This window comes from Haplochromis burtoni, unplaced genomic scaffold (genome assembly GCF_018398535.1).
Source record: "Haplochromis burtoni strain Fernald_Lab_line unplaced genomic scaffold, NCSU_Asbu1 Contig_476, whole genome shotgun sequence".
NCBI classification, from domain to species: domain Eukaryota; kingdom Metazoa; phylum Chordata; class Actinopteri; order Cichliformes; family Cichlidae; genus Haplochromis; species Haplochromis burtoni.
Window position 1 is genome coordinate 135,841 of NW_024582837.1, and position 27,211 is coordinate 163,051.

The window sequence follows — 27,211 nt, forward strand, 5'->3', positions numbered from 1 at the left end:
AAGTTTTTATGACTTGCAAAACGACACACTTTGTTTTGGGGCCAGATCAGGATTTTTATTTCTTTGTAATCAGATGTGCAGAGAACATCTTCCTCAGATAATTCAGTCATCTTCAAAACCATTAAAAGAAATCTGCCTCCAGATGTTGGATACTTTTATTTGTCCCTTACCTTAACATCTGTCAGGTGTTCTGTCTATAAAATACAGGTTATAATGGTATCTTGATCGAGACCTGTTTTTATTTGTTTTTTTTGTTTTGTTTGTGTGTGTTTCGCAAAACTAGAGCCATCAATACAGCACCACTCATATCGAGAACACAGGAATAATGATGGATCACGACTGATTCACTTTGCTGGTTTCAGTACACACTGGTCAAAAACAATTTGAAGATAATTAATGATGGTTATGAGCCGTTATTGTTGCTGCAGACAGAGACTGAAGTCACTTGGAGGAGTGACCACTGAAAACTCTTCGCCCAGAACGTTATTTTTAAAGCACCTTTTATGAAAACATTAAATAAATTAATACATGAATACATATACACACATTACATTAAATTAAAATTACTGAAGAAAAATAACACAAAAATAAAAGAATTGCCTTTCTGTAATTTCCTGATTAAGAATAAATCAAGATATTCTTAGATTTCTTTAATTAACAAAAAAAGATTTAATATTACCAAGAAAAAATACTGCACAAATACCCAAGTAAAATAACAGTAATCTGATTATAAAGCAGACAAGGTATAATAATTACGTATTTCTTTATTTTTACATGTGCAGGTGTCTGTTTGTTCTGGCATCGGTTTCAATAAAGTTGTAACAAAAAAAAAACAAAAACAAGAAAAACTCAACCACGTGATAGTGACTCCGAGTCATATGACGGAAATGAAACTGGCACAGTTTAGCGGAAAGGATATAAAACGTCGTCGTATTACCGAGCTGCCTGTGGGACATTTGGAATTTGTGTTGTTCCGTTTCTGGACACACAGTCAGGGGAACTGTAAATGTGACGCTCCTTCAACATCCTCATTCGAGCAGCTGCAGTTTGCGGGGAAGCTCACCTGTCTGTCATCATGCTAACCGTGTTTGTTATTGTCGTTGCTCTTGTTTCTCAAACTGCGGCTCACTACACCCCGGACTGGACGAGCCTGGACGCCAGGCCGTTGCCTTCATGGTACGACGAAGCCAAACTGGGAATTTTCATCCACTGGGGCGTGTTTTCTGTGCCCGGCTTTGGCAGCGAGTGGTTCTGGTGGCACTGGCAGGGCCAGCAGCCCCCGGACCAGAAATATGTGAACTACATGTCCCAGAACTACCCACCAGGCTTCACCTACCCAGAGTTTGCTCGTCAGTTTCACGCGCAGTTCTTCAATCCGGATGAGTGGGCGGATATTTTCAAAGCTTCTGGTGCAAAGTGAGTGTTTCTCTGTAACATTGTATCGTCTTTTTGACCCTCACCTTCTCTCAGTACACACATTATTACATTATTATTATTATTATTATTATTATTATTATTATTATTGCACAGTACATGTACCCTGTGTTACTTGCACACCCTCGTCAATGCAGGTATGTGGTCCTGACTGCCAAACACCACGAAGGGTTTACTAACTGGGAGTCTCCAAACTCATGGAACTGGAATTCTGTTGATACTGGTCCTCACAGGGATCTGGTGGGAGACCTGGCAGAGGCAGTGCGCAACAGGTGAAAAACTTAAGTTACGATGCTTAAAAAAGGTGGTTATTGTTGACAGATGGGCTGACACTGGTATGCAGAAAAGGCCAGTCAGTTTTAACCCACTGCCTTCCTCCTACAGAGCTTCCTGTATTTTCACATCGATCAGCCTGTACAGGGCTCTTCACGTGTCAGTCGAGTGTCATTAACGATGCAGAAAAGCTTTAAAGCTTCATATTTGTGGAACTTGCTTGTCATAAACTTCTTTACCACCAGGTGATTGTTGGGTTAAGATTAATCATTAAAAATGTTGCGGCCATGTGTATCAGTTGTAATAGTTGGTTAGATCAGATGTGTTCCCAAGTAATGTCATTTAAATTGCACGTATTGCCTTTTTTAAATAAATGTCTGTAATTTCCCCTTTTAGGTCACTGCACTATGGACTCTACAATTCCTTGTATGAGTGGTTCCACCCTCTCTATCTCATTGACAAGAAGAATGGCTTCAAAACGCAGGAGTTTGTGCTGCAGAAACTACTTCCAGAGCTTTATAACATGGTTGTAAGGTCTGTGGTGCTTAAAATGTTGCGTCAGCTGATCGCACTTTATACATGCATGCCAGCAGTATATTTAAACCTTTGCTCTCCTGTTGCCTTGGAGGTATCGACCTGAAGTCATCTGGTCTGACGGAGACTGGGAAGCACCTGACACCTACTGGAACTCTACCGAATTCTTGGCCTGGCTCTACAACGACAGCCCGGTTAAAGTGAGTGTCTTTATGACAAGGTAGTCATAGATGGTGCACTTGCTTTTATTTTGAAAGTTCAGATGCTGCAAACCAGACATCCCCTGTGCTTCCTGGATTTTAGCTGTGGTGTATTGAACTGCAGGTAGCAAAAGTAGTCCTCATGATTGCCTGTCTTTCCTTTTCTTAGGATACCGTTGTGACTAATGACCGATGGGGAGCTGGCTGTGCCTGTAAACATGGCGGCTACTACAACTGCGAGGACAAGTACACGCCGGGCCAGCTGCCCACACACAAGTGGGAGAAATGCACATCTGTGGATACTCTTTCCTGGGGTTACCGTCGAAACATGAAGATGAACGAACTTTTGCCATTGGCTGCGATTATCGAGGTGATAGTAGCACAGATATTAGCTTCTACATTTAAAGTTAAGGTTGTTTTTATTTGTATATGGCTATTATAGAATACCTTTAATTTTTGCTTGTGCATGCAGCCTTCAGGAAATACTTTTGTAATCATAATGACTGTATTTAATCAATTAATCCAAGCCAAGTGTGTTGTCCTTTTGTTCTGTTTATTTCTGATGGTTAGGCCATAATGGATCGGTAATCTTTTGCTCATCTGGAATGTAACACTGTTTTATTGCCTGCTTCCTCTTGTGTCTGCTGTTGCTTTGTTGCAGGATCTGGTCCGCACTGTGGCTTTTGGGGGTAACTACCTTCTGAATGTGGGTCCCACACCTGACGGGATGATCCCCCCTTTGTTTGAGGAGAGGCTAAGAGGTCTTGGAGACTGGCTGGAGGTCAACGGGCAGGCCATTTACTCTTCCAAACCCTGGAGGGTGCAGTCAGAAAACACCACTGTACCAGTTTGGTAAGAAAAAAGGGAGATGTGACTCAGATCACTTCACTTTCACTGTATTTTCTTGACTCTCAAGATGAGTCTATCGACAATCTGTCAACTGTATGAAAGTTTTAGTGCAGTGGGAGAGCTAATCGTCCCTGAGGATTAATGCAGGTTACGGGGAGATACAGACAGGATGTGTACTGTTGTACTTGGCAACACGTATGTTAAATAGCATGGTGTTTGTTTCGATGTGGGGAAGCTGACAATTTTCAGAGTAAAGTGCATAATAAAGCTTGCTATGATCGCCTGTATTGATCTAGTTAGGCAATGAGTCTGTGTTACCTTGCTTGGTCCTGGTGATTTTTCCTTTGTTTGGTGCTGGTATTTTTGTATGCAGAAAAAAAACTGTGTAATGCTCTTCACTGTTCTAGGTATACATCTAAGGGGTTGACAGTCTATGCCATCCTAACAGCCAAACCCCCGATGAGCACAGTGAAACTGCTGGCACCCAAAGCTTCAGCCATCACACAGGTAAAGAAACAATGCTGTCCATGTTTGTATTCAGAGTTGAAAAACATGAACAAATTTTTATTGATCTGCTTTTATCTCTTGCCCAGGTGTTCTTGGTGGGGAATCCCACACCTTTATCTTGGGCCCCAGTCAACCCCGGTGGTGGCCTTGTTGTCCTTTTGCCAGAGCTGCCTTACACTCCTGCTCAGGCATGGACGCTTGAACTGGACTTAGTGCAGTAAGCCAGCGGTCCCCGACCAGTACCGGTCTGAGGCCCGGTACTGGTCCGTGAGTCGTTTGGTACCGGGCTGCGAGAGTAGAGGCTCGGGTGTGAAATGTATGGTTTTCAGGGTTTTTATCTGTTTTCAGCGTTATTTTGTTATCGTTTTTATGGTTAACTCGGTTTTCCTTGGTCTTTTCATGTGTGTTATGAATAAATCTTCTTTTTTTTTGGTACCGGTACTAGTTTTATTTTGTTGTATTTTTTCCGTGACACCTTAAAGGCCGGTCCGTGAAAATATTGTCGGGCATAAACCGGTCCATGGCGCAAAAAAGGTTGGACTGCTGCAGTAAGCTACAAACGCCCAAAATGTTGAATTATTTTCAAGTGACTCTACTCAGGTTTTAATGATTTTAGATTAATGGGGAAACTTACAGTCTGTCTTGAAGGGAGAATACCGGTGTAATGAGTTTGTGTGATTTCGCTTTGATGCTCTGAAGGCTTAAAGATTTACTGTCACTGTCTCAGTTGTGTTTGTTTTGTCATGAGAGAGTGTTTATGAATGAAAACGGGATTCTGCTGTTGAGCTTGTGGAGCTTTTCTGGCAGTTTCTCGGCTAAGTGCCGTTTCAGAAATGATTCATTATGCCTGCGGTTTGTTTTGAAAATGAGCAGATTATATACAAAGCACTTATTTTTTCTACTTGCCTCCTTTTGAAATTGGTGGAATAAAAGACAGCTTGATTCATCTTCTAATTGTTCTGTTATTATTAAGCTTCCAATGCAGTCAGTCAGCAAGCAGGTATTTTAGCATTTGCTAAGGCATAAATGGTACTTTTATCCTCCTTCAATCTTTTTAATACATCAATGCCTCAGTTGACAGTAACAAACCTGCGGGGCATGATAATGTTATGACATCTGTACTAATGGATGACTGCATTGATGTTCTAACCCCTGAAGTGCCACAGGAGGTCCGTATTCATATATAAGTAACCACTGACTGCTTTTAATTCCTAGGCTGTCCGAATTGACAAAAATGTCCCCTGAATGTGTCAGTCTGACTTTGCACTTAACTGAGAAGTGAATGGCCGCAGGGACTGAGCATTTGACAGAGAATGCGTTAAATTGTTTTTGTCCTCTCCTTTAGGCTTTCTTAATAGGTTTATCTGGTCTACTTAGAATTTCTATTATAAATGCTTTCAGGCGGTGACGGACGCGAGAAAAATGGAAAATCGGTTTGGAGAATCCTTATCATTGACCTCTACTTTGCATTTTAGCTGTGTGCTGTCGAGGTTAATACATCAATGCTGCAAAAAGATGTGAATCTATAAAGTGATTTACCCTTGAGTTTAATCTGAAATATTCATCATGAAAAAATGTTTTTTTAAAACATCTAAAACTACTGAAAAGCTCAGAAAATGTATTCCATTTCCACTTCACCTTAATCCCACAAAGGGAAATCACATCACTGCCGAGACTATTGCGACCGTGTGTAATGAAGAGAGATGGGCAGTAATGTGTTACTGTAATCAGATTACTTTTTCAAGGAACGAGTAAAGTAAGGGATTAATATTGCGAAAAAGTAATTAGATTACTGTTACTTTCCCATAAGCATGCTGCGTAACTGCGTTACTAAACCGTGATTTTGTTTGTGAGAGTGTCTCATGACAATGATGTCAGAGCGTGCGACACCCGTGGCAGCAACAGACGTGTGCAGGTCAACAAGGATAATATGGAGTGTGGGAGAGAGAGTACGACCATGCAGCGTTTAGAGCGTGGATGTACTGACATTACTTTGAGTTTTATTCCATAAAAAGTGACAAAAACATTAGTGTCCGCTGTACACTTCTTTCTAGAGCAAAAAATTAAACTTCAAATCTGAACAAACATCTTCCAAGCCACCACAGGAATGTGAAATTCATAGAGAAACCCCCGGATACCCCCCACTGACATGACCGCTGTGGCACCGGGCCCCACTCCTGCTGAGAACGATAGGACTTAGTGGCGCTGAATCTTTGATTTTATTTATTTTTTGCTGTGTTTTACTTGCATCTATTTGAAAGAGTGAATGTAAAAACAAAACATTTTATTTTATATGCTGGAATATACAGATAATGGGTTTAAATGTTAAACAAATTTCTTCAAGTCAGAGAATGTTGCATATAATTTAATTTTTGCTTGATGAATAAAGTTGCAGTTGCAAATATGCAGAAAAAATAGAATTGGGCTGAAAGGTCTATTGTTTATTACGTATTCAGGTTGTCTATCATGTAACTAAGTAATAAAGTAACTAATTACATCTGAAAATAAGTAATCAGTAAAGTAACTAGATTACTTTCTTGGATAATTAATCAGTAATTACTTCTAACTAATAATTAATTACTATTTTCAAGTAACTTGACCAACACTGGTAATGAACTTGTAAACTTCCTCTTGCAGTGGTTGCTTCGAAGATGGGCATCAAATCCAAGAGCTACTCGGCTTCGTTTGTCTTTTACATACAGTATATATAAATATAAATATATTAGTGGCAATTTATCCTCCTGAGACCCGAACTCTTCCACGGCATGCATTTTTGATTTCTCTTTGATATTTGGGCATATTGGGACCCAATGAATGTAAAAACAAAGAATGACCAGATTTTTCTTTTTTACCTGATTTTTGTTTCTAAGAAAATGAGAGCCACATATGAGGATATTCGTTTAAAATTTCGATAGAACAGTAGCAGTATAATGTCCTCGTAAGTGGATATCAGGCCCTTGTAGAGCAAAATTGAGTATTTTGGTCTAAATAACCCAAAATGTGATGTCCACATATGTGGACGCCAGGTCCTAGGAGGTTAATCCTCCTGTTATCACATTTGTATTCATGTCAGATTCTTTTAAAAGTTGTTGCTAAAGTTCTTTGGGAGTTTTCCCATATAAGACACACATTTTCAGAAGTTAGACACCCCCACCCATGTTTTGTTGGTTGGATCCCTGCTTACAATAGTCACAAACTGCACAAATTTATTCAGTAAAAAAATTCAAAATTCAGATCTCTTCCTGACATCTGACTTTCAGATTAACCCAAGAGTCAAAGACTATTTATGTCAAAACCAGCGTGTGACTTGGAGTCTCCACTGGTTGCATGCAGTGGCGGATCTAGAAGGGTGGCATGGGGTGGGAAGTGCCACCCTAAGATGATCCCTTGCCACCCCAAGTGCCACCCCAGTTTTCCATATGACAGTTTTGTTTATTAAAATAAGATAGCATTAACAGTTTGAGCGTAGTTACAATCAACAGTTAATATAAATGCTAAAACTGAATATATTGCATAGTGTTTCCCCCCTCCATCATTAACAAATGGTTCAGCCCATAGCAGGACCGGCTTTTTTCATCATAAGTGATGTTTATGATTGTGCCAGAGCACATTTTGAACAACACCATGGGTGGTTGGATGTTACAGTCTGGAAATGGAAGGAAGGTGAGTGTTATTAACCCTCTGTGGTCCACGGACACGCTGCACCTCCAAATCACATGACTGATGTAAGCTGACATAGAAACAGGCTGCAGCCACGCAGCGAGACAGAGCGAGACAGAGAGAACGAGAGAGTTTTTAGATGTGGGAAATTTTTGACGTTTAGTGTGGAGTGTATAAGTGTGTTGTGTTGTCTTGTGTAGTTGTTCTGTTGTGTAGTCGTTTTGTTTTGTGTGTCAGTGAGGGCACTAATTAATGTCACAGAGGCACATTTGCAAGGTAAACACTGTCACTAAGTAGAAAACCGCGGAGTGATACACCTCCTGTTGTCAGGCCTGCAGGTTTATCCCTGTGCTGTTCTCCTGTTTTTACTGGCACACATCATTTGTGGGGCATCTTATTGCAACACCTGATTGTTCTCTCATTTTAGTTTTAGTAATATTTTTAAATGGTTGTACAAAAACAAAAACCGGAAGGTGTATTGGCTGCATTTTTAGATAAATAGTTATATGTTTACAAAATGTACAATTTATATTTGCATTTCAAGTTATAAAAATTTACTCAATATATTTGTGTGTTTTTTACAGTAAAGAAATACTACTAGGATTTTAAGTTCTTTGTGTGGTTTCAGATCAGTAATACTAATGCAGTATGTCAGTGAAAAAAAAACTAAATTCAGTTGAGCTGAAAAGAATGATACCAAACAAGGCAAGGGGAAAAAAATAAAATGAAACAATTTGAGGGTGAAATACAAACGTAAACTCAAAAGGAGTCAAAAATGGCCGGTTGTATTTCAGACCTCAGTGGGTTCATCCAACAAATCATGAAAAATTAGGTTTAAATTTTTGTTCATGACAGTGCAGATTTCTGACATTTTGTGTAATTTAAGCTGTAACAATGTGATTGTTTTCTAACAAAAAACAGTGTGAAACTTAAGTTAGACTTGTGTTTGTAAATGAACCGCCCCATGTTGTGTAGCTTTCTGGATTTTATACTTATTGGGCTACATATTTATTTATTATACAGGCTATACAGTACATAACATCAAAACTCACATGTTTTATGTAACTAAAGTGTGTAATTATGTGGGCTACAGACAATAATTAAGTTATAGACTATATTTATATGAAAAACGTGTATACTTACTGCATTTGAATCATTTTAACCATATGTAACCACCTGCATATGTGTTTGAAAAAAAAGGCTTTGATTTTGCCACCCCATTTGATTTCTTTGCCACCATAAGAAAATTTCTCTAGATCCGCCCCTGGTTGCATGGCAACTGCGAAGGTCAAGACCATGTCATAATTGCCCGTAAGGCACAATGTCATTTTCACATTTCGATTTTTTGGATGAGTTGCATCAATCTTATCCTGTAATCCTAGCAGATCCATTTAAGTCAGAAGACTGTTTCCTGTCTTTCATTGCTGGCTTGAAGCAGGTGAGGCCAAGGCCGATGAAATATGATTAGGGTGACATGCACTTTATATATTCTCACCTACTTATTTGGTCATTAATCAGAAAAATCAACACACACAAAGAAGACGCAGCACCCACTCATTTACCTCGCTAAAATAGCTTTATAATAATCATATTAATAGTAATAATATTAGCCATTAGAAAATGTTTCGACAACGTTGACAGTGTTACATTCTGTGTTGGGGTAAACCACGTCACAGTGTGCCATCTCTCTGGGCTTTCAGCGCTGTCAGGCGTGCTCCTTTCGACACATCCAGACCCATGAGTCATTATGAAATCCAGAAAATCAATTTGTATGTACAAAATGAGAAGCACAACACAAGAAACAGAATCAGGATGTACACCGGGCATCGTCCTCCACCGCCGTCCAGCACGTCTTCGGATCGCTGTGTTCATGCACGTTGTGTACTCACTGGTGGCAATGTGAAAGTTCATATTTTATGGCATCTCTATTGCTATGTGCTCCGGTCAATTCTTTTTCTTTATAGGATGAAAAAAACCCCAAAAAACCCCAAATAAAACAAAACAAAAGCATTTAATGATTTAACTGTACAATATACTGTCTTGGCACTGAATCGAACGTGTATAAAACAAGTAAGCACGACAATAAAGCTGAGCTTAAAGACAGAAAAGCTTAATGTGTCAAACCCGTCTGATTTAGAAATCGTGGTGAGACATGAAAGAGAAGGAGAAGAGGGGGCTATTGTGTTTTTTGCTACATTATAGAGTAGAACACAGAGAGTGGAGCATCTTATCAGTTTGAAGTCTGTGTTTCGTCTCTGTTGTGGCAGCACTAAGAGTTCAGAGTGGAGTAAAAGCACACGGAGAAAGAAGGTCTTAGGTCTGGGTCTTCTATTCGCTCCACCTGTTCAGTGCTTACTTTTCTCTCAGTGATCTCACCCCGCATGGGAGTGTCCATCCGTGATCCCAGAGAAAAATATCTTCCCAGAGTTATTTTCAGTTTCCTCTTCCTCTACTCCATCTCCTTAGTAGCAGCGATTTATTTACTTTCTCGTTAGATATTAAACCTTTTCTTCTAGTTTTTGTTTTGTTATTGTACACAAGACTCATCCTTGAATATAGAACAATGTTTACCCCATGGCTGTGACTAACAACACCGTTTGTAATAATGGAAGGGATGGCAATTATTAACCATTTTAATGACAGCAATCATACTAATAATCATGACGTAATAACAATATGTGTAATATTGAGAAGAGCAACGTCTGTTGGTAACAGGTATTTACATTGTTGTAAACACGACGGTGGCAGGGTATCATTTTTTTTAATTACACAGTAATTGCTCAGTTTTCTCTGATCTGCATGGCTAACTGTGTCTACTGTAAAGCGACATTACAGTGCTAATACGCACACATACAGAAGTACACCTCAGTGCTAAAGGCACATTGGAGTTTCAGTTAAACATCTGCTTGGCGCTGAGCTGCTCTGGAGGCAGAAAGGAAGCAACATAGAACATTTAAGGAAGCGTGCAAACATTTTTTTTTTATTAGATATGGACTCAGCTTTTCAGGAATAGTTACTCAGTGTATTAAGACTGTAATCACCTCTGTTAATTCCTTAGTCTGAACTTAAATTTCCAGCTAAACACGAGTACGTGAGAAGAATTGATGCAATCCAGCACGCTTATATGTAACTGCTAGCAGTCTCAGTAGGCTGGATCCACATATACATTTGAAAAACAATTCTGTATGTAATAAATGCGTTTATTTTAGTTCTACTAGTAGAGCTTTGATCTTTTGATGATATATTGGGTCTTGATACAACCTGTCTGCTCATTTGTTTCAGCTTCAAATTCCTATAAACCAACTTTCCTCTGACTGGCCTTTTCTCGCAAACAGAAGAGTTGAACTGAAGGTGGGTGGGGCTTCTGTGCTCACAGCCATGAGCTGTGCACCTGAGATGGCCATATTAGGGATACCTGATGTCTTCTATATCCTGCGGAGCCAAGAACAGAAAAACCATCAGGAACCAGTGCTTATTTCAGTTTTTGTTTTGCCTTTTACCACTGTAACAGTTTATATAGGACCAAAACATGGAAACATATATTAACCCCCACCTCTTTAAATAAGCTAAGTTTGATGTATGAGTTTGAATAATGTTACAGCCTCCATATCTCTCCACACTGATCTTATTTTCCAATGGTTTCCAATTCGCTCTCCTGTATCCTAGCACTGCTAATGCTAAGCAAATATTTCCTATTGCTGTTGGTTAAAAGTATTCAAATGCTGATGTCTGAAAATGTTTTTTTTTCACACATTTGATCACCTTTAAATATTGCTGAGAATAATGACACAAACGAAATGTTTTTAGAAAATTGCCCCCTCTGCTTCTCGTAATGAGGGTTAATTCAGTGACTTAGCTTTTTCCTCCAGAGCAGCTCTGTCTCACAGAAATGTAAAATTAAAACTCAAATCTGCTGCTACTACACCCCTACAGCTTCAGTCTGTTGCAGATGCACAGCACACAGCAAATGCACACACGTAGCACATCGGCTACGATCGCCTCCATCGCCAGCACCTGCATGTTACCGCGCTGCGCTTTCCAGTCTCGGAGAATGGCTGAAAGAGAATCTGGGCTCAAATGACGTGTGATTTCCACACTTTCAGAGAATATTAACAACATTCCTGCAGGGCTGGTCTGACGCTGTATGTTCAGGGTCTGTTGGTTGAGAATCCCCTGAGGACAGAGGCCTGGGTTGGGGATTGGAGACACTGCTGCTAGAAACTGAGGTACTGAGAGTTGGCTTATCCATCTGGCTGTCCACGTGGGGTTTTTGCACTTACAGAAAGAGGTGAAAAGGTTCATATAGCAGTCTGTCTGTTGTGTCGGTGAGTGGTCAGGTCATGTTTGTACAACTCCAGTGTACTGTGCAGATATCGAACAACGAATAGATACAGTAAAGAACGCAAACTGTGGAAATCACAACCACCAGAAGTGTGTTTTCAGTGGACCTGTTATCACAAGGCAAGGTGGCTGGCTAACACCTCAAATTATGATAAACAATAGAGGAGAATGTCAGCGAGAACTGAAGACAAAGTAGTAGGAGTAGTTGTTGCTACTGTGGATAAATATCCAACAAAGCCTTTAAAGATTCCTGGAGCCCCTCGAGGCCAACTCATAATGGAAAGACCCTGCCATCCCTCTGAATGTAGCTTTGAGGATTGCGAGGGTGGAGTCAAGAGTCCTTCACAGTGGAGTTACAGTAATAAAGCAGGTCTTTGTGCTTTGTTTCATGAGGGCTGGGTCAAAAATGCAGCTGAAATGTTGTCAAGTTTCAGGGAGAGAGGATCATGGGGATAAAAAGGCCGCTCTCTGAACCGCACGCCTTCAAATGAATTAAACATAAAATCGGCCGTTTCACATGGAGGCTGTTAAGCGCATCGCCTCGGAGTCGAACCGAAACATCGATTGCGGTTTTCAAGGACATCGACATCAGTGTCCTCCGAGGATGTGATCGTTGTACAAAGACAGTGTAAAATCCTACCAATTTGTTTTTGTTTCAAATCACAAAAAAAGGCTACAAAAAGTGCTTTCCTTTTATCGGTCAAAAAAACAAATCCCATTAGATTCTGCTAAAGGAAGCTGTAATAAAGCATGCAGTATTAACATCAATAGAATTTGCCAGTCTTGTGTGGGTATTGCAAGTGAAAGTGGGGGAGATCAAAGATGGCGTGTCAGTACAGTAAAAAGAGTTTCTTTAACAATATTCTCTGTATATTTTATACTTTTCTATTTACATTTCTTTATATACTGTAAACTGTGTTCAAAGAAAACCTCCACATATAGCTGGTTAGGCACATGTAGTTGGCTCTAAAGAGGAAATACAGGAAGGGGATACAGCAGTATATGTCATTAGAACCACAGAAGAAGATATACAGTAGGCCTAAGGAGGCTCACACTTGGCAATTAACACTCTTGCCAGTTATACCCTGTGAACCTGACTCACACACTGAAGATAATAATATTCATTTGAGATTCTTTTTCACATGTACTGAGTCTGGATATGCCACACAACTGTAGTATCACACAATGCTATAATCTATCATAATAATACTGTAGAATTTCACATTTGATATATGCTTTTTTTTTAAATTCGTACATATACTGTACTCAATAATCTCTACTAATCTAGAAATGTGGATTATATTATAAAATATACATCTCCCAATAAAATATCCCATTTTTCCAACACATTCCATCCAAATATTAGAAAAAAAGAAAAAACAGGTCATGCTAAAAGATTTTTCAAATTTAAGTGTGTGTGGGTTTGTTTTTTTTCTTCTATCTTCAAAATGGCAGATTTGGACTTTTTAGTATTCGCCGGGCTTCGTCACATGTCCCTTGTGACTCGCAGCCCTGTGTAAGCATTAATTCCAGTGCATTCACACACACATGCCATTTTTCTGTGCAACATCCATACAAAACACTTGTATCAGAAATATCTGTTATGAAGTAGATTTGCAAATGAGGCCCCCTTCAAAAACTCTTCAAATCGTGCTACACTTTTCAGAGCGGAGACCACAGAGAAGAGAATTTCAGGAAGTCAATAACGAGAAACAAAGCACGCACACGTCCACTCAATCAAGTATTAGCTAATTTCACCACAGTTGCCAGACTCTGTCTGGCAGCTCGGCGGTTTCCTGTGTTTGATGTCTCTTTGGGGAGGTTTCGTAGGGCACTGCTGTTCACTGAATACCACTCTTTTTTGTTTACTTCCCTTCAGAGAAATCATCCCTTCTTTGTAATCAGGGCTCTGTGTGATTGAGAGGACGGCACTTCGAGTTAGGCAAGCAGATTCTGCTGAAGACTTTGACGGTTCTTCTATTTTGCGATCTGCTGCCCTCTTAATTAAGCAGTAGGGGGAAATCCACTCAAACAATTTCTAAGAGAAGAGAAAATGCACTGCGTGCCAGGGAAAGCACTGATTAAGTGCAAAAAAGCACGAAAAACAACAACAAAAAGAGCCCCACCCCACCCCAAAATCCCCCATCTTCTGTCATGGCTGTTTCATTGGGGTGTCTGTTAATTCCTGACTGAAGTGGCGAGAACTTCCTACAGACCATTGTTATTAGTTTGGGTCCTCATTTAACCACTTGGTGGTGCTATAGTCTCACAGTGAAAAAGGGGGCTTTCTCAGCAGAGTCCTGTATAGCCTTGGAAAATATATTCTCCTCTAAAAGCTCACAGAAACCCCACCCCTGAACGCTTGAAACTTCAGAAGGACTACATAAGAAGCAAACGGCTTCTCTCCCCTAGTTTTCTATTTATTTTATGTCTGCAGTGCTCTCTAGCCATCAAGGCTGTGATGCTACACTGCAAAAGCTCCTTCTGGCAAACATGACTGTGCACTCTATGTACAAATAGCACTTGCCCGTTCAAACAGCCTGACTGCTGAATGCTGAGGGTAGTCAAACGAAAACACGGGATTTGAGGAATGAAAGAGAGAAACTTAAAGTGATTTCATACTCTCTGACTGAGTGCCGCCGGGGACAGATGGCACCTGGGTGAAAGGTGCAAGCTGTAGTTGGCTGACAACGACTGGGAGGGATGTTCTTTGGGGTTTGCCAGCCATCTGACTTTAAGGGCATTAGAACTGATGCTCAATTCATCCATGTTTGTTCATCCACACCGGTAGCATCAGTCAAGCGAATGGACACATCTTGTATGTGATTAAGAAACCTCACAAAGAAGGATGAGGTTTTACTGCACACGGCATCCGTACAGGGAGATTCTGTATGAGTTCTTGTATCTGTTAAGCCCTTGATTTTTCAGTGATGGAGATGTGCTCGGTAAACACGCACAGGCATGCTACTACTGCGTGAACCTCGGTTGGTTATAAAAGTGGACTGCTGTTTGTCTTCAGCCATAATATTAATCAAAAACAAAACAAAAAAAAGACTTAAAAATGTCTGCTAGCTAGCTACCATTCCACGTTTAGGCCTCTGTGTCTGTAAAATATCCAAATTTCAAGACACTACGATGGCTGTCATTGCTTGTTTAATGAGTATGATAACTGATTTCGATGGAAATGCTAGAGGGGAGTAGCGCATTAACAGCGTGCGGATCCAAAACTGGGCTCGGAGACAGATTGAGATTGGTGCGCGGGCCAGCTTTGCAGGGGGTGAGGGTGGGTGAGAAGGTGGGAGGGAAACACCTCAGCTCGGTGTTCAGAGTCGAGTCTGGGCTTCGGGGATGTAGATCTCGATACTGTCGGCGCTCTCTGTTGCCGAGTTCTGCCTGAAGGAGGCAGTGCGCCGGGTCTGCAGCAGCCGCCTCCTCGCTTCTGTCCTCTGACGGTCCCCGAGGTCCATTGACTTCTCCCTGATGGGCAGGGTGTGCCCACCGACGCGAGGGACCACCAGGCCCCCTGACCCACCTCCTCCTCCACCTCCAGCAACCCCATCCCCAACGCTATCAGCCCGGAGGCTGCCACTCACCCCACCTGCTGGCTTCTTTGGTAAGGGTGGAGGAAGCTTCTTGTCCTCCTAGCCCAGTCGTGGTGATCAGGTGAACAGGCAGTGGATTAACCGAGAGGGGGGAAAAAATATGGTTTTGTATGGTTGTGTAGAAGGAATCCCATGCAAAAACAAGAGGAGATAGAGGGAGGATGAAAACCCAACAAAAAGGTAAGAAAATCCAACATAAAGGGCAAAAATTCAAGTGAGGAAGAATCACGGACCGAAACATAACGACAAAGCACATAAAATCAGCAAAAAAACATCTCAGCATGCGTTGGCGTTGGGTGAAGTAAAAGGCAATGAAATGGGAGAAGGTAAACAGAGGTAATGCACAAAGAAAAAGAAGAAAAGAGAAACAATTGTTAGTTTGTTGTTGACTGAATAATGTTGATCAGTGAGTAGCCAAACCTATATAGAAAATAATGTAATACGCTGCATTAAATGCAAAAGACGTCTAGCACATTTTGGATTTCACAGTCTTGTGGGCAGCTCAGCTCAGCTCAGTTCCTCTTGCTGTTCTGTATTTTCACAGCCTGCAAAGGCTTGGAGGGCACAACCATCTGCGCTACTCGCCTGCACACTGCCATCTTAGCTCTGGGGGAGTGCTGAAGGGAAACCAGGGTGGTTTGGACCCCCGGGTCTCTCACCTTCTTTTCAGGCGGGAGCCTCCAACCAGAGTCCTTGAGCCTCTGGAGATCCTGAAACTTGACCCTGACGTCCTCTATATTGAGCTGGAGCAGGTCCCAGAAGGCAGCCAGGTCCTGAGACGTGGGCTGAGGGTAGGCTGATGGGTCCTGGGTGTGCGGGGGGAGACAGGACTTAACAAGTAAAGCATTACATGGGGATTTACAGACAGGGTGAAGTGTTTGCAGCCGAGCAAATCTAGCCCTTTAGCGAATCACAGCAAAAATCATGCGCCATATGTAATGTCATGATTTTGCATGCAGTCACACATACTCACCACACTCTGTTGGCAGAGGCGGAAGAACTGCTGGACTTTCTGAGACATGAGCATCTGGGCACTGCCAACTGCGTTTCGAATCAGTTCAAGAACTAGGTGGGAAAGAGCACACACGTAGTTTGAGAAACCCAAGAATTATTCATTGTTAATCTTCATCTCGAGTCGTCCTCTCGCACTCACTCTCCTCCGGAAGTTCGTTCTCCTCTGCTTCTCTCTCCATGTTCTGGCACCAGCCCTCCATCCTCTCCACCTCTGTCTGCAGGAGGCGTAAGAAGAACTCTCCATCTCTCATGCAGGGAGAGGCTCGGCCCGAGTCGGGCAGGCTCCGGGGACCCTCTAGGGACGGTGTCCCCGCCCAAGCTCGCTCAGAGGTAATGGGGAGAGGAGAGTGGGAACGTGGAGGCAGGTGCGGTTGCTGGTGGGGCCGTGTGTCAGCTTGACAGGCCTCAGTGGTGTAGCCAGTCTGGATAAAGTCCTGGGATAACATAAGAACAAAAAAGCCTGTTTTCGAACCACTGCTGAACCTCAGCCACTATTTATACTAGTAGTAATGCCACAAATGTGCAGTGTGGACTCCACTTTTGATCCAGTTTAAATATACCCAATGAGATTTTTATATTTAATCATGAATAGCACTACTGAATAATTAGTTTTTAAGCAAATCCTTCTGCCATGCAAATACACAAGGACACACTCACGGCCAGCTTCACTCCCATTGCTATTTAAAGCTTTTACTTTACAGACAGTACCAGTGAGAAAAAGATATGTGCTCCTAAAGGCAGGGAAGCTGACAAGTGCAATCTAGAAGACCCAGGGTACTCTTCCAGCAACATCAGCCAAGCTAATAACCAAGAAAGTTACCTGACAGCTAACGTTAATATACTAATGTTAATGTTTTGTGTGTATAAATCATAGTAAATAAAGCTGTCAAACTCTTTCCTCAGAAATGAGTGGAACTATAAAGTGTTATACAGAGGGAAAAATGATGAAAGTGCAGTACTGATACCTCAGTGCTGTACCTAAATACAGTATTTGAGCAAATTACATTTCAGCCTTGACAGGATAAAATCTAACACGACTAGAGAAAACCTGCCTCCAGGTGTCTTCAGCTGTTTCTGTCTATATTACTCTCAGCCCCAAGGCTGATCTGTCAGGTCTCCCAGCAAATGAGTAGTTCAGATTGCAAAATATTCAGAAAAAATGTTGATTTTCAGATGTTGTATAAGGAAGAAAATGTCTTTTATTGTAAGATTGCAAGTTAATTAAACACCGAATACACCATGAATTTCTATCCATTAACCCGAGGACATGCAAACATGTTGGGTATCCCCGCAACCTGCTGTCAGTGTTGCCACTATCAAAATAATCATGCACATATAAGGACTTTGTCATTTACTATGTCTAAATGAAGCCCAGAGGAGCATTAAAGTGAAAGTGGCAAAAGTTTTCCTTCAGAGATCAATGAAGCCAAAATGTTATGTATTTGATTGTTTCTGTAAAACTTCAACAGCTGCCTGTGATCCTACAGGAGAATTGTTCACTCCTACCTCTTTGTAGGCCCACTGTCCCTGTGTGTGGACGGTGCGATGGCACTCTGTATACTGGCTGGCGGACTCGGGCTCAGACGAGTGCCTTTGGAAGGAGCAGCCAAACTGGAGACTTTTGTCCTGCATCGGCACAGCGATGCTCAATCCCGGGAAGCCCTCTGGGTCCAGGTCGGCCTGCACGCTCGCTGTCACGCTGTTGGAGCGCTTGAAACGAGCTCTCCTGCAGGACAGGGAGTCAATGCAGTCCCAGAGAAATCGAGTCACACAGAGAACTATATGCAAATGCTTTCTTATAGTGCTATTATTTTGGCTTCTGTTAACTGCACGTTCTTCTTTGAGTAAGGCTGCCATGTCACTGCACTCACTACTACTCACTTGGTTATGATAAGACCTGCTAAATCCTCTGGCATATGACGCACCAGTGTGGGCAAAATGTCACGTCGGTGGACTGGGCGATGATCGTTAACTCTATTACAAGTTTATACCCCACCTCCTCCTCACCCTTCTTTCCTGTCTGATGAGGGGTGACTCAGATTTCCGTTATCAGTCTGCTGTTTTCTGAGATGTCACGCTGTCGCGCTTGACGAGCAGGTGTGACGGGCGTGGGGGGACGGGGGGGACGTTGTTAAGGGATGCATGATCACAAACCGCTCGGGGGTTTGGAAGTATGCGATGCCACGAGTGTTTGCATGCATGCGTGCAAATCTGACCTGCAGGCAAAGCTGGATATAATTAGGAGATGGGTTGAGTCACGTGCGAAAGTCATGTAGAGTGTATGATTTGCAGTAGTCATGGTTACACTCACTAATGGCTGAAAAACAAGACATTCTTGGAGGAAAGTGTTGCCGAGTTCAAGCTGTGATCTCTGATGAAATGTTAAATGAAATAATAGGATCTAGCCTAGAAATCAACCATAGGTGGCTGCTCTGTTGGGCGCTCAGGAGATGAAGGCTTTTTTTTCAAATTGTAAATGAAAATTATTCACATAAATTACTGTGCAAAGACCAAAAGTTCTTGATGAAGCTACATATTTTGGAGCAAAGATAAATTAGCGAGATAAACAAACACGTCTTATTTTGCAAGTTTGTTTCTTTTTATAATGAAAGCAGCTTAAATGTCAGGCAAAATAAACAGCTCATGTTTAGACTGGATTTCAAAGATGAGTAGTTTTTCTTTGATTTTTACTTTCCTGGTACCTTTTGTCGTCTTCCACTTGGACTCCTACAGAGTGGACCTCGGTCAGAGCTTTGCCCTCCGTGTCGGAATCTGAAAGGGTCTCTGAGCTATCCACCTGCAGCAGAGGAAGACACGAGCACCACAGTCAGAGTGGAGAGAATGAAATCGGAAACCTCACCCTGCCCTGCTGAACATACAGGGAATATATAATGCAGTCATTGTGTTGCATGGATGCATGTGAACAGCAGAGGTTCAAAACCGTTTCATCTGCATTCATATCCTCCTAAGAACCAAGAAAAAAGAATCTTCCCATTGAACTTTATTTGTGATTTCCTTCCTCTTTGGTGCTAAAAGAGGCAACCCAAACACATGAGATATCAATGGAAAGTCCAGGATGTTCTTTATTTAGTACATCATGACTTAGTAGGGTAGATAGGCTGATTCTCAGGAGGACACAATTCCATGCCTTAGAGTTTGTAACGGCATTTATTGGGAGCTCTGACAGGATGACCAGACACACCGATCGTGTTACAATCCTGGATTGAGCTAGTAATGACATCATAATAATGGGATACTACTGTGTAGTAGAAATAGTACTTAAGCTATTTGACTTTTGAGGTTAATTAGGTTTGACTGGTGATTCTTTTCAGGCCATTTTTATGTCCATGTGACTACTGTATGACAACTAGTGTTGAGGCTCTGTTCATTCATTTAGAGGGGACTTAAAAAATAACTAACCATCTCTGAAGACATGTCAGAGATGAATGTCCCTATTTAATAAAAGTATAGCTCTATAGCAGAATATTGATGCCACTCCCAAGCTTGTATGCTAATTATGGATCTATAGCCTTTTGAATAGCTAAGCTTTGCACCTAGATCGCAGGAAAACTCGACAAAGTCTTCACATGGAGCAGAAAATGGTTTTCAGCTACTAACGCTGAGGGATTATGCATGTTCTTTGTGTAAATGGACTGTATTTCGATTGGTGCTGAAACCATTTTTCTCTTGGCTTAGCTGAGTTGAAAATTAGCATCTGTAAAGCTTGCCTGTAAAGTTATTCACCAAGCCAAAAAACCAAACATCCTCGGGAAGAACTGAGGGGGCTGGAGTGCAGTGATTAGTTCACAGCCTTTAACTGTGCAAACTACTGCGCCTTCATCAGAGATTCCAAGCATCTGCTCGTTCGGGCTCGGTACACGTGAGGATTTGGTGCTTTCTGAAGTTCGTATCACTGCAAATCAAGTTTGGATTTGTGGACAAAGGATACAGTTTAACCAAAACAAGCAATTTGAAGACTTGCAGTTTTCATTATTTTCTATCATCTTTTAGAGAGCATAATCTAAATAAATGAAAATAAAAGGCATATTTTTTTGTTTTCCTCTCACCTGCACAGCTATGGATGGCCTCCACTTTCTGACAGCACGCCCTTCGTCCTGCCCTCCAGCTTTACTCAGCATGATGCTGTTCTGAGGCAGAGAGGCTGATTTCCCCAGACTGCCTCCCACTCTGCCATCCCTCTCTCTTGCTGGCCTTGGCGGACCCTCCAGAAGGCTGTCAGCTGAGCTGCTGTGTTTGGCTCTCACCCCGACTCCAGGACCCCCTCCATAGGGCACCAGCTCTCTTGAGCCCCGAACCCCGTCCAGGCTCTCTGCGGAGTTGCTGTGCTGTCGGGAACGCCCGGGTCCGCTGCCGGTGTAGTAGCCTCCTCTGGAGGTGCGGCCCGATGGCCCGTCAGAGTTACCCAGGTCCACGGAGTTGCTGTGCTGCTTGGGGCGTCCGGGACCGGAGCTTGAGACCAACTGCCCGCTGCTCTGGAAGTAGGCATCCTGGGTGGACTCTGTGCTGCTCTGGGCTCGCACCGAAAGTGAAGACTTTGACATGCGGGGTGGGAGTGGAGGAGGAGCACCTTTACGATAAGGAAAGACTGAAGTGTCAGAAGAGCAGGGGAAAAGGAAGACAAAGGCACAGTGGGCTGTTAAAAGCAAAATGGGTAATATATCAGCAGGGAGCGGGGGAGGTGGATACTTACAAAAGGGACAGACTGGAAGGAGAATGTGACAGGAAAGTTAAGGAGTGAAAAAAATAGGAAAGCGGTTGACATAAAGAGGCAAACAAACATGGAAAGGAGGAGAGAACAACGATAAAGCCATTAAGAATTACAGCCAGTGTAAGATGGAAGAGAAAACACACAAAAGTCCAACTTCTTTTCATTAAAAAACAGCTTTTAGTATAAATTTCAGTGAGTGGCAGGGAGGGATGTGCTGGAAAAGACAGACATGATAGCGAAGCAAAAACCTCTTCCCCGCAGCTAATTTAACTCTTAAGAAGACAGAGCATTTTCCTGAGAGCAACATTTAAGAAAGACATCACTCACAGTTTCTTTAAATATATATTTGAACAGAGTTTATTTTCAGAGTGCAGAGATGCTCACTCCAAAGCTGTAACCCACCCTGTGTGCATACGCAGTGTTGTTGTGTGACTTGGTGTACCAGGGAGGGGTCTGTGCTGAAAGTGGATAACACTTCACAGAGGCTTTAGGAAACACTGGATGGATTTTGTGGCAAATAAAAACAGCCGAATATTAGGCTTAAGCATTATTGGGAAGACTTGTCAAAGCAAACATCATCAAGAGTGAAACCAAAAGACAGAGACAAAAAGCTGGAGACACTGAGCTATCATCATAATCACATGGGTTCCTGTACCTATTTCTGAGCCTGTGAAACCTGCAATCAGACAGGGGAGGGTGATCGGAGAGAGATGAGATACAAAGGCAAGGCAGAGATGGCAGAGAACAAAGAGCATGCACAAATGTAATACACACACACACACACACACACACACACACACACACACACACAGCTGAGCCTATAGCATGCATATGTAGGCACAAACACAGAGGAGAGGGGTAAAAAACAGAGCTCATTAGAGGTTGAAAGAGTAGCGAAGACAAGAAAAGGCTGTATATTAAAAATGGATGCAGCTGTGCAACGAGTGTGTGTGCACGTGTGTGTGTGAATTTTCTTTTGTCAACGTAAATGCACACAGCCTGTCATAAAGTTTCATCTCCCACTGTGTCTCCTGCCGTGCTGCTGCCACATAAAAGGCAGCCGCGCATCCAAACGCTCCACAGAGACACCCCAGACTTTTGCATACTGGTGGACTCAAACCGCACACTCACCGGCCCCTCCCTTGATGCTTCCCTGGGGGCCAGACATGGAGAAGACGGAGAGACAGTCGTCATCCTGGGAACATCCGGCCTGGATGGCGCGAACGTAGCTGTGGCTGCGAGTGCGGAACACTCCTGGAAGATCCAGGGCTTCGACAGCTTGAGACTCCACCTCCCCGAACATGGTCCCACACACGGCTTCGAACTGACGGTTTAACGTCTCTCCGAGCTGGAGGATGAGCGGGAAGGTGCAGGGGATGAGAGTTCCTACATCAGTACTTGTCTTACACATGTCAGATGCACAATTTATATCCCCAAAGAAACTGTCTCTTGAAAGCTTGTGAACCCAGTTTTGTCATTTTCTACACAAATATAACCTATAAAGTTATTGCAGCTTAACACAAGTATTAAAGAAATTTAATTTAGATTCTAGTCATTGAGGAAATTTCGTTCATGATAAATTTCCTGATGTAAGTCAGATTTTTGCTGTGACATACTTTACAGTCGAGTTAACCTTGTAGGTTGACCTCTCCTTTGGAGGGTAACGGTGGTCTTGAATTGTGGACTGCATTCATTAATGTGCAAAGCTTCTCAGAAATCACCTTTGTCCCATTCATGATTGATCCCATTTTCATATCATTGACTGAAAATCCCTCATCTAATTTCAGCTTCAAATTATGCTCTTTACGCCCTCACAGACATGCACTATTGGATCGTTTTCCTCAATAAACGAATGACCAGATCAAATCGAGCTTATCGTTTGCTCGGTGCAGCTCAGGCGACATCCACAATGCCCGCCCACATCAGCTAATGCCTCCACTGATGCCATTCTGAACATTAACATCTCATAAAATATGCACTGTTTCAGCCATCCCACAGTTGAAGACATCTGAAGATGCCTTGCAATTCACCTTCATCCCATCTATGCCTTTCATGCCGTATCTGATGTAATCAACGTCAAATCCATTGTCATCTGTGCCTGCTTTGTTCTGCACTGCAGCCTCGCTGGCTTACGTATTTCACGTTTGCACCCGGAAGGACAGGAAGATCTCAAAACAGATCCCTTAGGTCATATCTATGTAGAAAAACAGGCAATTCTAGGAGCGGTTTACACACTTCAAAGCCTCACCCTGCTGTTTGTTACCTGTGTGCTGGTCAAAGAGCGGGTGTAGCTACGGGAGCGGGTGTGGGTCTTGGGTGTGGTTCTGCTGTTAGGGTAAGAATCTGTACACTGTTTACACGAGTGCCTGGAATAAACACAAGCATAAATGTTAGTATTGATGCTTTGTTGTGGCTGTAAACACGTCCGCCATTCGCGTTGCTATTTTTATCAAAAAAAATGTTTGCAACACAAACAGCTCACCATTTGGTGAACCATCAAATAACAATTCACTGCATCATGTGTCATGACTGAGCCAGCTGGAGTCATTTTCCGTGCTGTGACGGTGCATTTCCATGCCAATTAGGGAACCATCATTTTTGTTCATTTTATATGAAAAATAAAATCCAGACATTCCAGCAGCTATTATGATGTTCAAGCAGAGCTACAGTTAAATGTGAAAAGGTTCCCAAGGCTGCCTATGTGAAAGTATTTACTGCATAATGCAAGAACATTAACGTCCTTTTTCAGTTTCTTTCTCTATAAACTGAAATCCACTGGTGTTATCTTTTTACTGATGTTTACCACCAAGCAATAATTTAGTTTAATAATTCAGTTTATGGTCTAAAATCTTAATTTGTCTAAATAAATGGTGCTTGAATGTTACTGAAATGCATGTTTATATATGTCTTAAAAGGGTTACTCACTCAGTTTCACACAGAGTGTGAAATCATGTGTACAGAACACAGTGTGCCTCGTCCTAGCTGATGTTTATTGTCCTCTGTGTTCTTTGATTCACCCACTTGTTAAGTGCTTGCTATTAGGGCATTGCTGGGTCACTGAGTTTCTATCTATAATCTCCAGAGTATTTACACGGGCGGAAACAATGATTTGATCGCCTGTTAAATTTGTAAGTCTGCTCACTTACAAAGAAATGAACAGTCTCTCATTTTTATGGTTGCTTCATTTGAATGAAGAGAGACAGAACATCAACCAAAAAGTATTTGATCACCAATCAAAACATGACTTAATACTTGGTGAAGAAACTCTTGTTGGCCAGCACAGCAGTGAGATGCTGTAGTTGGTCACCAGGTTTGCACATAGCTCAGGATTTTGGTTCACTCGTCTTTAAAGAAACTCCAAATCAAAGCTCTGCAGATTTTCTATACGACTGAGGTCTGAAGAGTCGCGAGACCACTCCATGGCATTAATGTGCTTCTTCTTTGTTTTGGGTCATTGTCATGCTGGGAGACCCATCCATGTCAGTGTTCTGGCTGAAGAAAGGAGGTTCTTGTTAAGATTTCATGGTACATGGCCCCATACATTGAGTCTCAATAGGACTACCTGTATAAATAAAGGCCAAACAAAGTAAAAAAAAAAAATCTGCTGCCCCCTCAATGAGCAGATGCCAAATGATGATGATGCCAAAGAGTTTGATTTTGGTTTCAGCTGACCACAGCACTCTCTCCCAAGTCTTCTCTGAGTCATGTTCACTTACAAACTTAAGACGGGCCTGTTCCTTTGCCTTCTCGAGCAGGGGCACCTTGAGATTGTGGTCTCAGCTACCTTCACGCCATTAACATGCTCCTCCTGTGTGGTTTTGTTCTGATCCACAGCCTTTTTCATGATCATCCTCACCCTATGAGGCAAGCTCTTACATGGAGCTTCAGACAGAATCTGATTGATGGTCATTTTATATTTCTTCCATTTACAAATAATGGCACCAGCAGTTGTCACCATCCTGACATGCTTATTGTGGATGGTCCCGTAGCAGGTCTAAAATCTTGCCTCTGATGTGCTTTGACAGCTCCTTGGTCTTCCCCATGGTAGTGGGGAAGTTGGAATTTAAGAAATTGATTCTATGGAGAGGTTTGTTTTAGACATATAACAAGCTGAGAACAGGCATATCGGTAATGATTGATTAATCGTAATCTATTCGACACAAGCATACACACAGACGTCAAATGTTTATTTGACTCAATAACATGCATTTCAGTTCATAAAGTTTATGTAACGTGTTTTTTTCTGGATTTTTGGCTGATATTCTGTCTCTCTCCATTAAAATGAAACCACCATAAAATTAAAGACTGTTGGTTTATTTGTACGTGAACAAACTTACAAATTGAACAGGGATCAAACCTCCTTTATTTACTTTAACTAAACAGACATGAATTTTCTGAGTCTGAAAGGATCTTTTTAAAGTCTGAAATTAATAGTTATCCCAAAATGTGTTTGTAAACATCAGATTTTTATCATGTTACAAGCTGAAAATAAAGATTTTGGAAAGCAGGGTTTTTCTAAGGAGGGAGACTTAGACTGTCTAAAAGATATTATGAAGCTATGAGAAAAAATTATCCAATGGTTTTGTATTTTCACCCACACTGTGGAAAATAATGTTGTCCACATTTAAAGAGTGAGCCTTAAAGGCACAATCAAACAGTGTTGTGTATTTAAGCTGCAGCCTCTTATAAAGTTATGGAAAAGGAATGAATTCTAAATGCAAACCAAAAAAAGCTGTAAAGTAACATAATGCAGAAATCCTCCTGTGGGGAAATGTTCGCATAAGCAGCAACCGTCCAAACTAGGACTAACTTGCTATTTTGTTTTTCTGCATTTTGTTCCACATTGTTGTTTTTTTTCCTTTGTCATCCCACTGCTGTCTGTTTCTGTATTTTATTGTTTACTTCTGTCACATCTGTGTAATTCCTATTTGATATGCTATGCTGCTTTTGCACTGCTTAAAAAAAGACAACCAAACTAAACCAAATAAACGTGTTTTTTACGGTTTTTGAAAGCAGAGAGTTGAGTCGAGGGTAAATACAAATATTTCAGCATGAATATAAAAGCTGAATTTGTGCCATCTGACCTTTGATCCATGCTGATAGATCGTCTGAAGGCTTCCCTCTGGGCAATCAGCGTGGACTTGGGCGAGGCTTTGGGACTCGTGTCCGAGTCGGCGCTGTCATCATCGCCCATGGCTTTGATGTAGCTGCCACTCCGCATGCGACGGCAAGGGATCTCCCCTCCGCTGTCAGCTGCTCCGCCACCACCATAACCACCTCCCCAGTCTTCTGAAGGGACCTGAGGCACATCCACATCCACCCAAACATGCACACGGTCACCATAACTGACCAACTTGTACTGATCTGAAATTGCAACAAGTAGTGAGTAAAAATGTAACAACCATGTGGGACCAACATGGTTTTAGTAGGTCAAACAGTTAAATGCGTTAAAAGTAAGTATGCATTCCTCTTCTACACCCACTGTTAAGGGAAAAGGAATTAGTCATGATGTGAATTAATCAACACCGAGATACTGAAGATGTTTTTCACCGCACTGTTTGCAGTTTCTTCTCAATATCTGCTGTCAAGATCCGAAGGCTTCTCAAAACAGAAATATATTTCTTAATTAATCGAAAAATATTTCACACCTCGAATGGTAAAAGGTTTATTTAGCAGCACAGTTCTGGCCCACGTGCACACAGCGTTGGGTTGGAGGGCAAACACAACCGAAAAGTCAACTGCACTCGTGCACACACGCTCACATGCACATGCATACATGAGTAATGATGCAAGAGAAAGAGAGAATAGGATGAAGGGACTTACAGAGAGAGAGAAAGTCTGACAGCTGGAAAAACACTAACGCAGAGAAGGAAAAACAACGTAAGCTCAAAAGCCGACAGACGGAGAGCAAATAAATAAAAACAGAGAAAAACAGGTAGACAAGAGAGAGAGGGCAGCAGACAGGAGTGGCGACACGGAGTGGGAGAGAGACATGAACGTGGTGGCAAAAACACGAAACAGAAGACGCAATTTAACAGACGAGCAAATGATTCTGATGGGAAAACAAC

The 27,211-nt window shown here is 41.9% G+C and overlaps 2 protein-coding genes across 5 annotated transcripts in view; one reads left to right on the forward strand and one right to left on the reverse strand.

Annotated features, from left to right (window-relative positions):
- The first annotated feature begins 861 nt into the window (after window positions 1-861).
- LOC102307512 (alpha-L-fucosidase 1) lies at window positions 862-4,751 on the forward strand. Its single transcript, XM_005946584.3, has 8 exons — window positions 862-1,416; window positions 1,572-1,706; window positions 2,104-2,241; window positions 2,336-2,441; window positions 2,611-2,811; window positions 3,103-3,293; window positions 3,698-3,797; window positions 3,884-4,751. Exons 1-8 carry the CDS (start codon window positions 1,076-1,078, stop codon window positions 4,016-4,018), a joined length of 1,347 nt encoding a protein of 448 aa, XP_005946646.1. The 5' UTR covers window positions 862-1,075; the 3' UTR covers window positions 4,019-4,751.
- A 3,888-nt stretch (window positions 4,752-8,639) lies between these two features.
- The window catches only part of dlgap3 (discs, large (Drosophila) homolog-associated protein 3), a 153,676-nt gene continuing 135,104 nt past the window's right edge, over window positions 8,640-27,211 (reverse strand). Inside the window, exons 4-14 of one of the 4 annotated variants that reach the window (XM_005946583.3) lie at window positions 26,228-26,442; window positions 23,407-23,509; window positions 22,275-22,491; window positions 21,126-21,137; window positions 20,482-21,002; window positions 19,117-19,211; window positions 17,921-18,140; window positions 16,554-16,848; window positions 16,374-16,465; window positions 16,060-16,206; window positions 8,640-15,439 (exon numbers count right to left, since the gene is read on the reverse strand). In XM_005946583.3, the coding sequence (XP_005946645.1) occupies window positions 15,122-15,439; window positions 16,060-16,206; window positions 16,374-16,465; window positions 16,554-16,848; window positions 17,921-18,140; window positions 19,117-19,211; window positions 20,482-21,002; window positions 21,126-21,137; window positions 22,275-22,491; window positions 23,407-23,509; window positions 26,228-26,442 (2,235 nt within the window). In that variant the 3' untranslated portion in view covers window positions 8,640-15,121. Of the gene's footprint in view, window positions 16,207-16,373; window positions 16,466-16,553; window positions 16,849-17,920; window positions 18,141-19,116; window positions 19,212-20,481; window positions 21,021-21,125; window positions 21,138-22,274; window positions 22,492-23,406; window positions 23,510-26,227; window positions 26,443-27,211 lie in introns of all 4 variants that reach the window. The other 3 variants (XM_042213748.1, XM_005946581.3, XM_042213749.1) reach the window with 3 other exon arrangements.

Excerpts from the sequence above, each read along its gene's own strand:
- LOC102307512 (XM_005946584.3), top strand. The coding sequence starts at position 1,076 with ATGCTAACCGTGTTTGTTATTGTCGTTGCTCTTGTTTCTCAAACTGCG. Across the intron at positions 1,707-2,103 it reads GCAGAGGCAGTGCGCAACAG|GTCACTGCACTATGGACTCT; the intron begins GTGAAAAACTTA and ends TTCCCCTTTTAG. Across the intron at positions 3,294-3,697 it reads AACACCACTGTACCAGTTTG|GTATACATCTAAGGGGTTGA; the intron begins GTAAGAAAAAAG and ends TCACTGTTCTAG.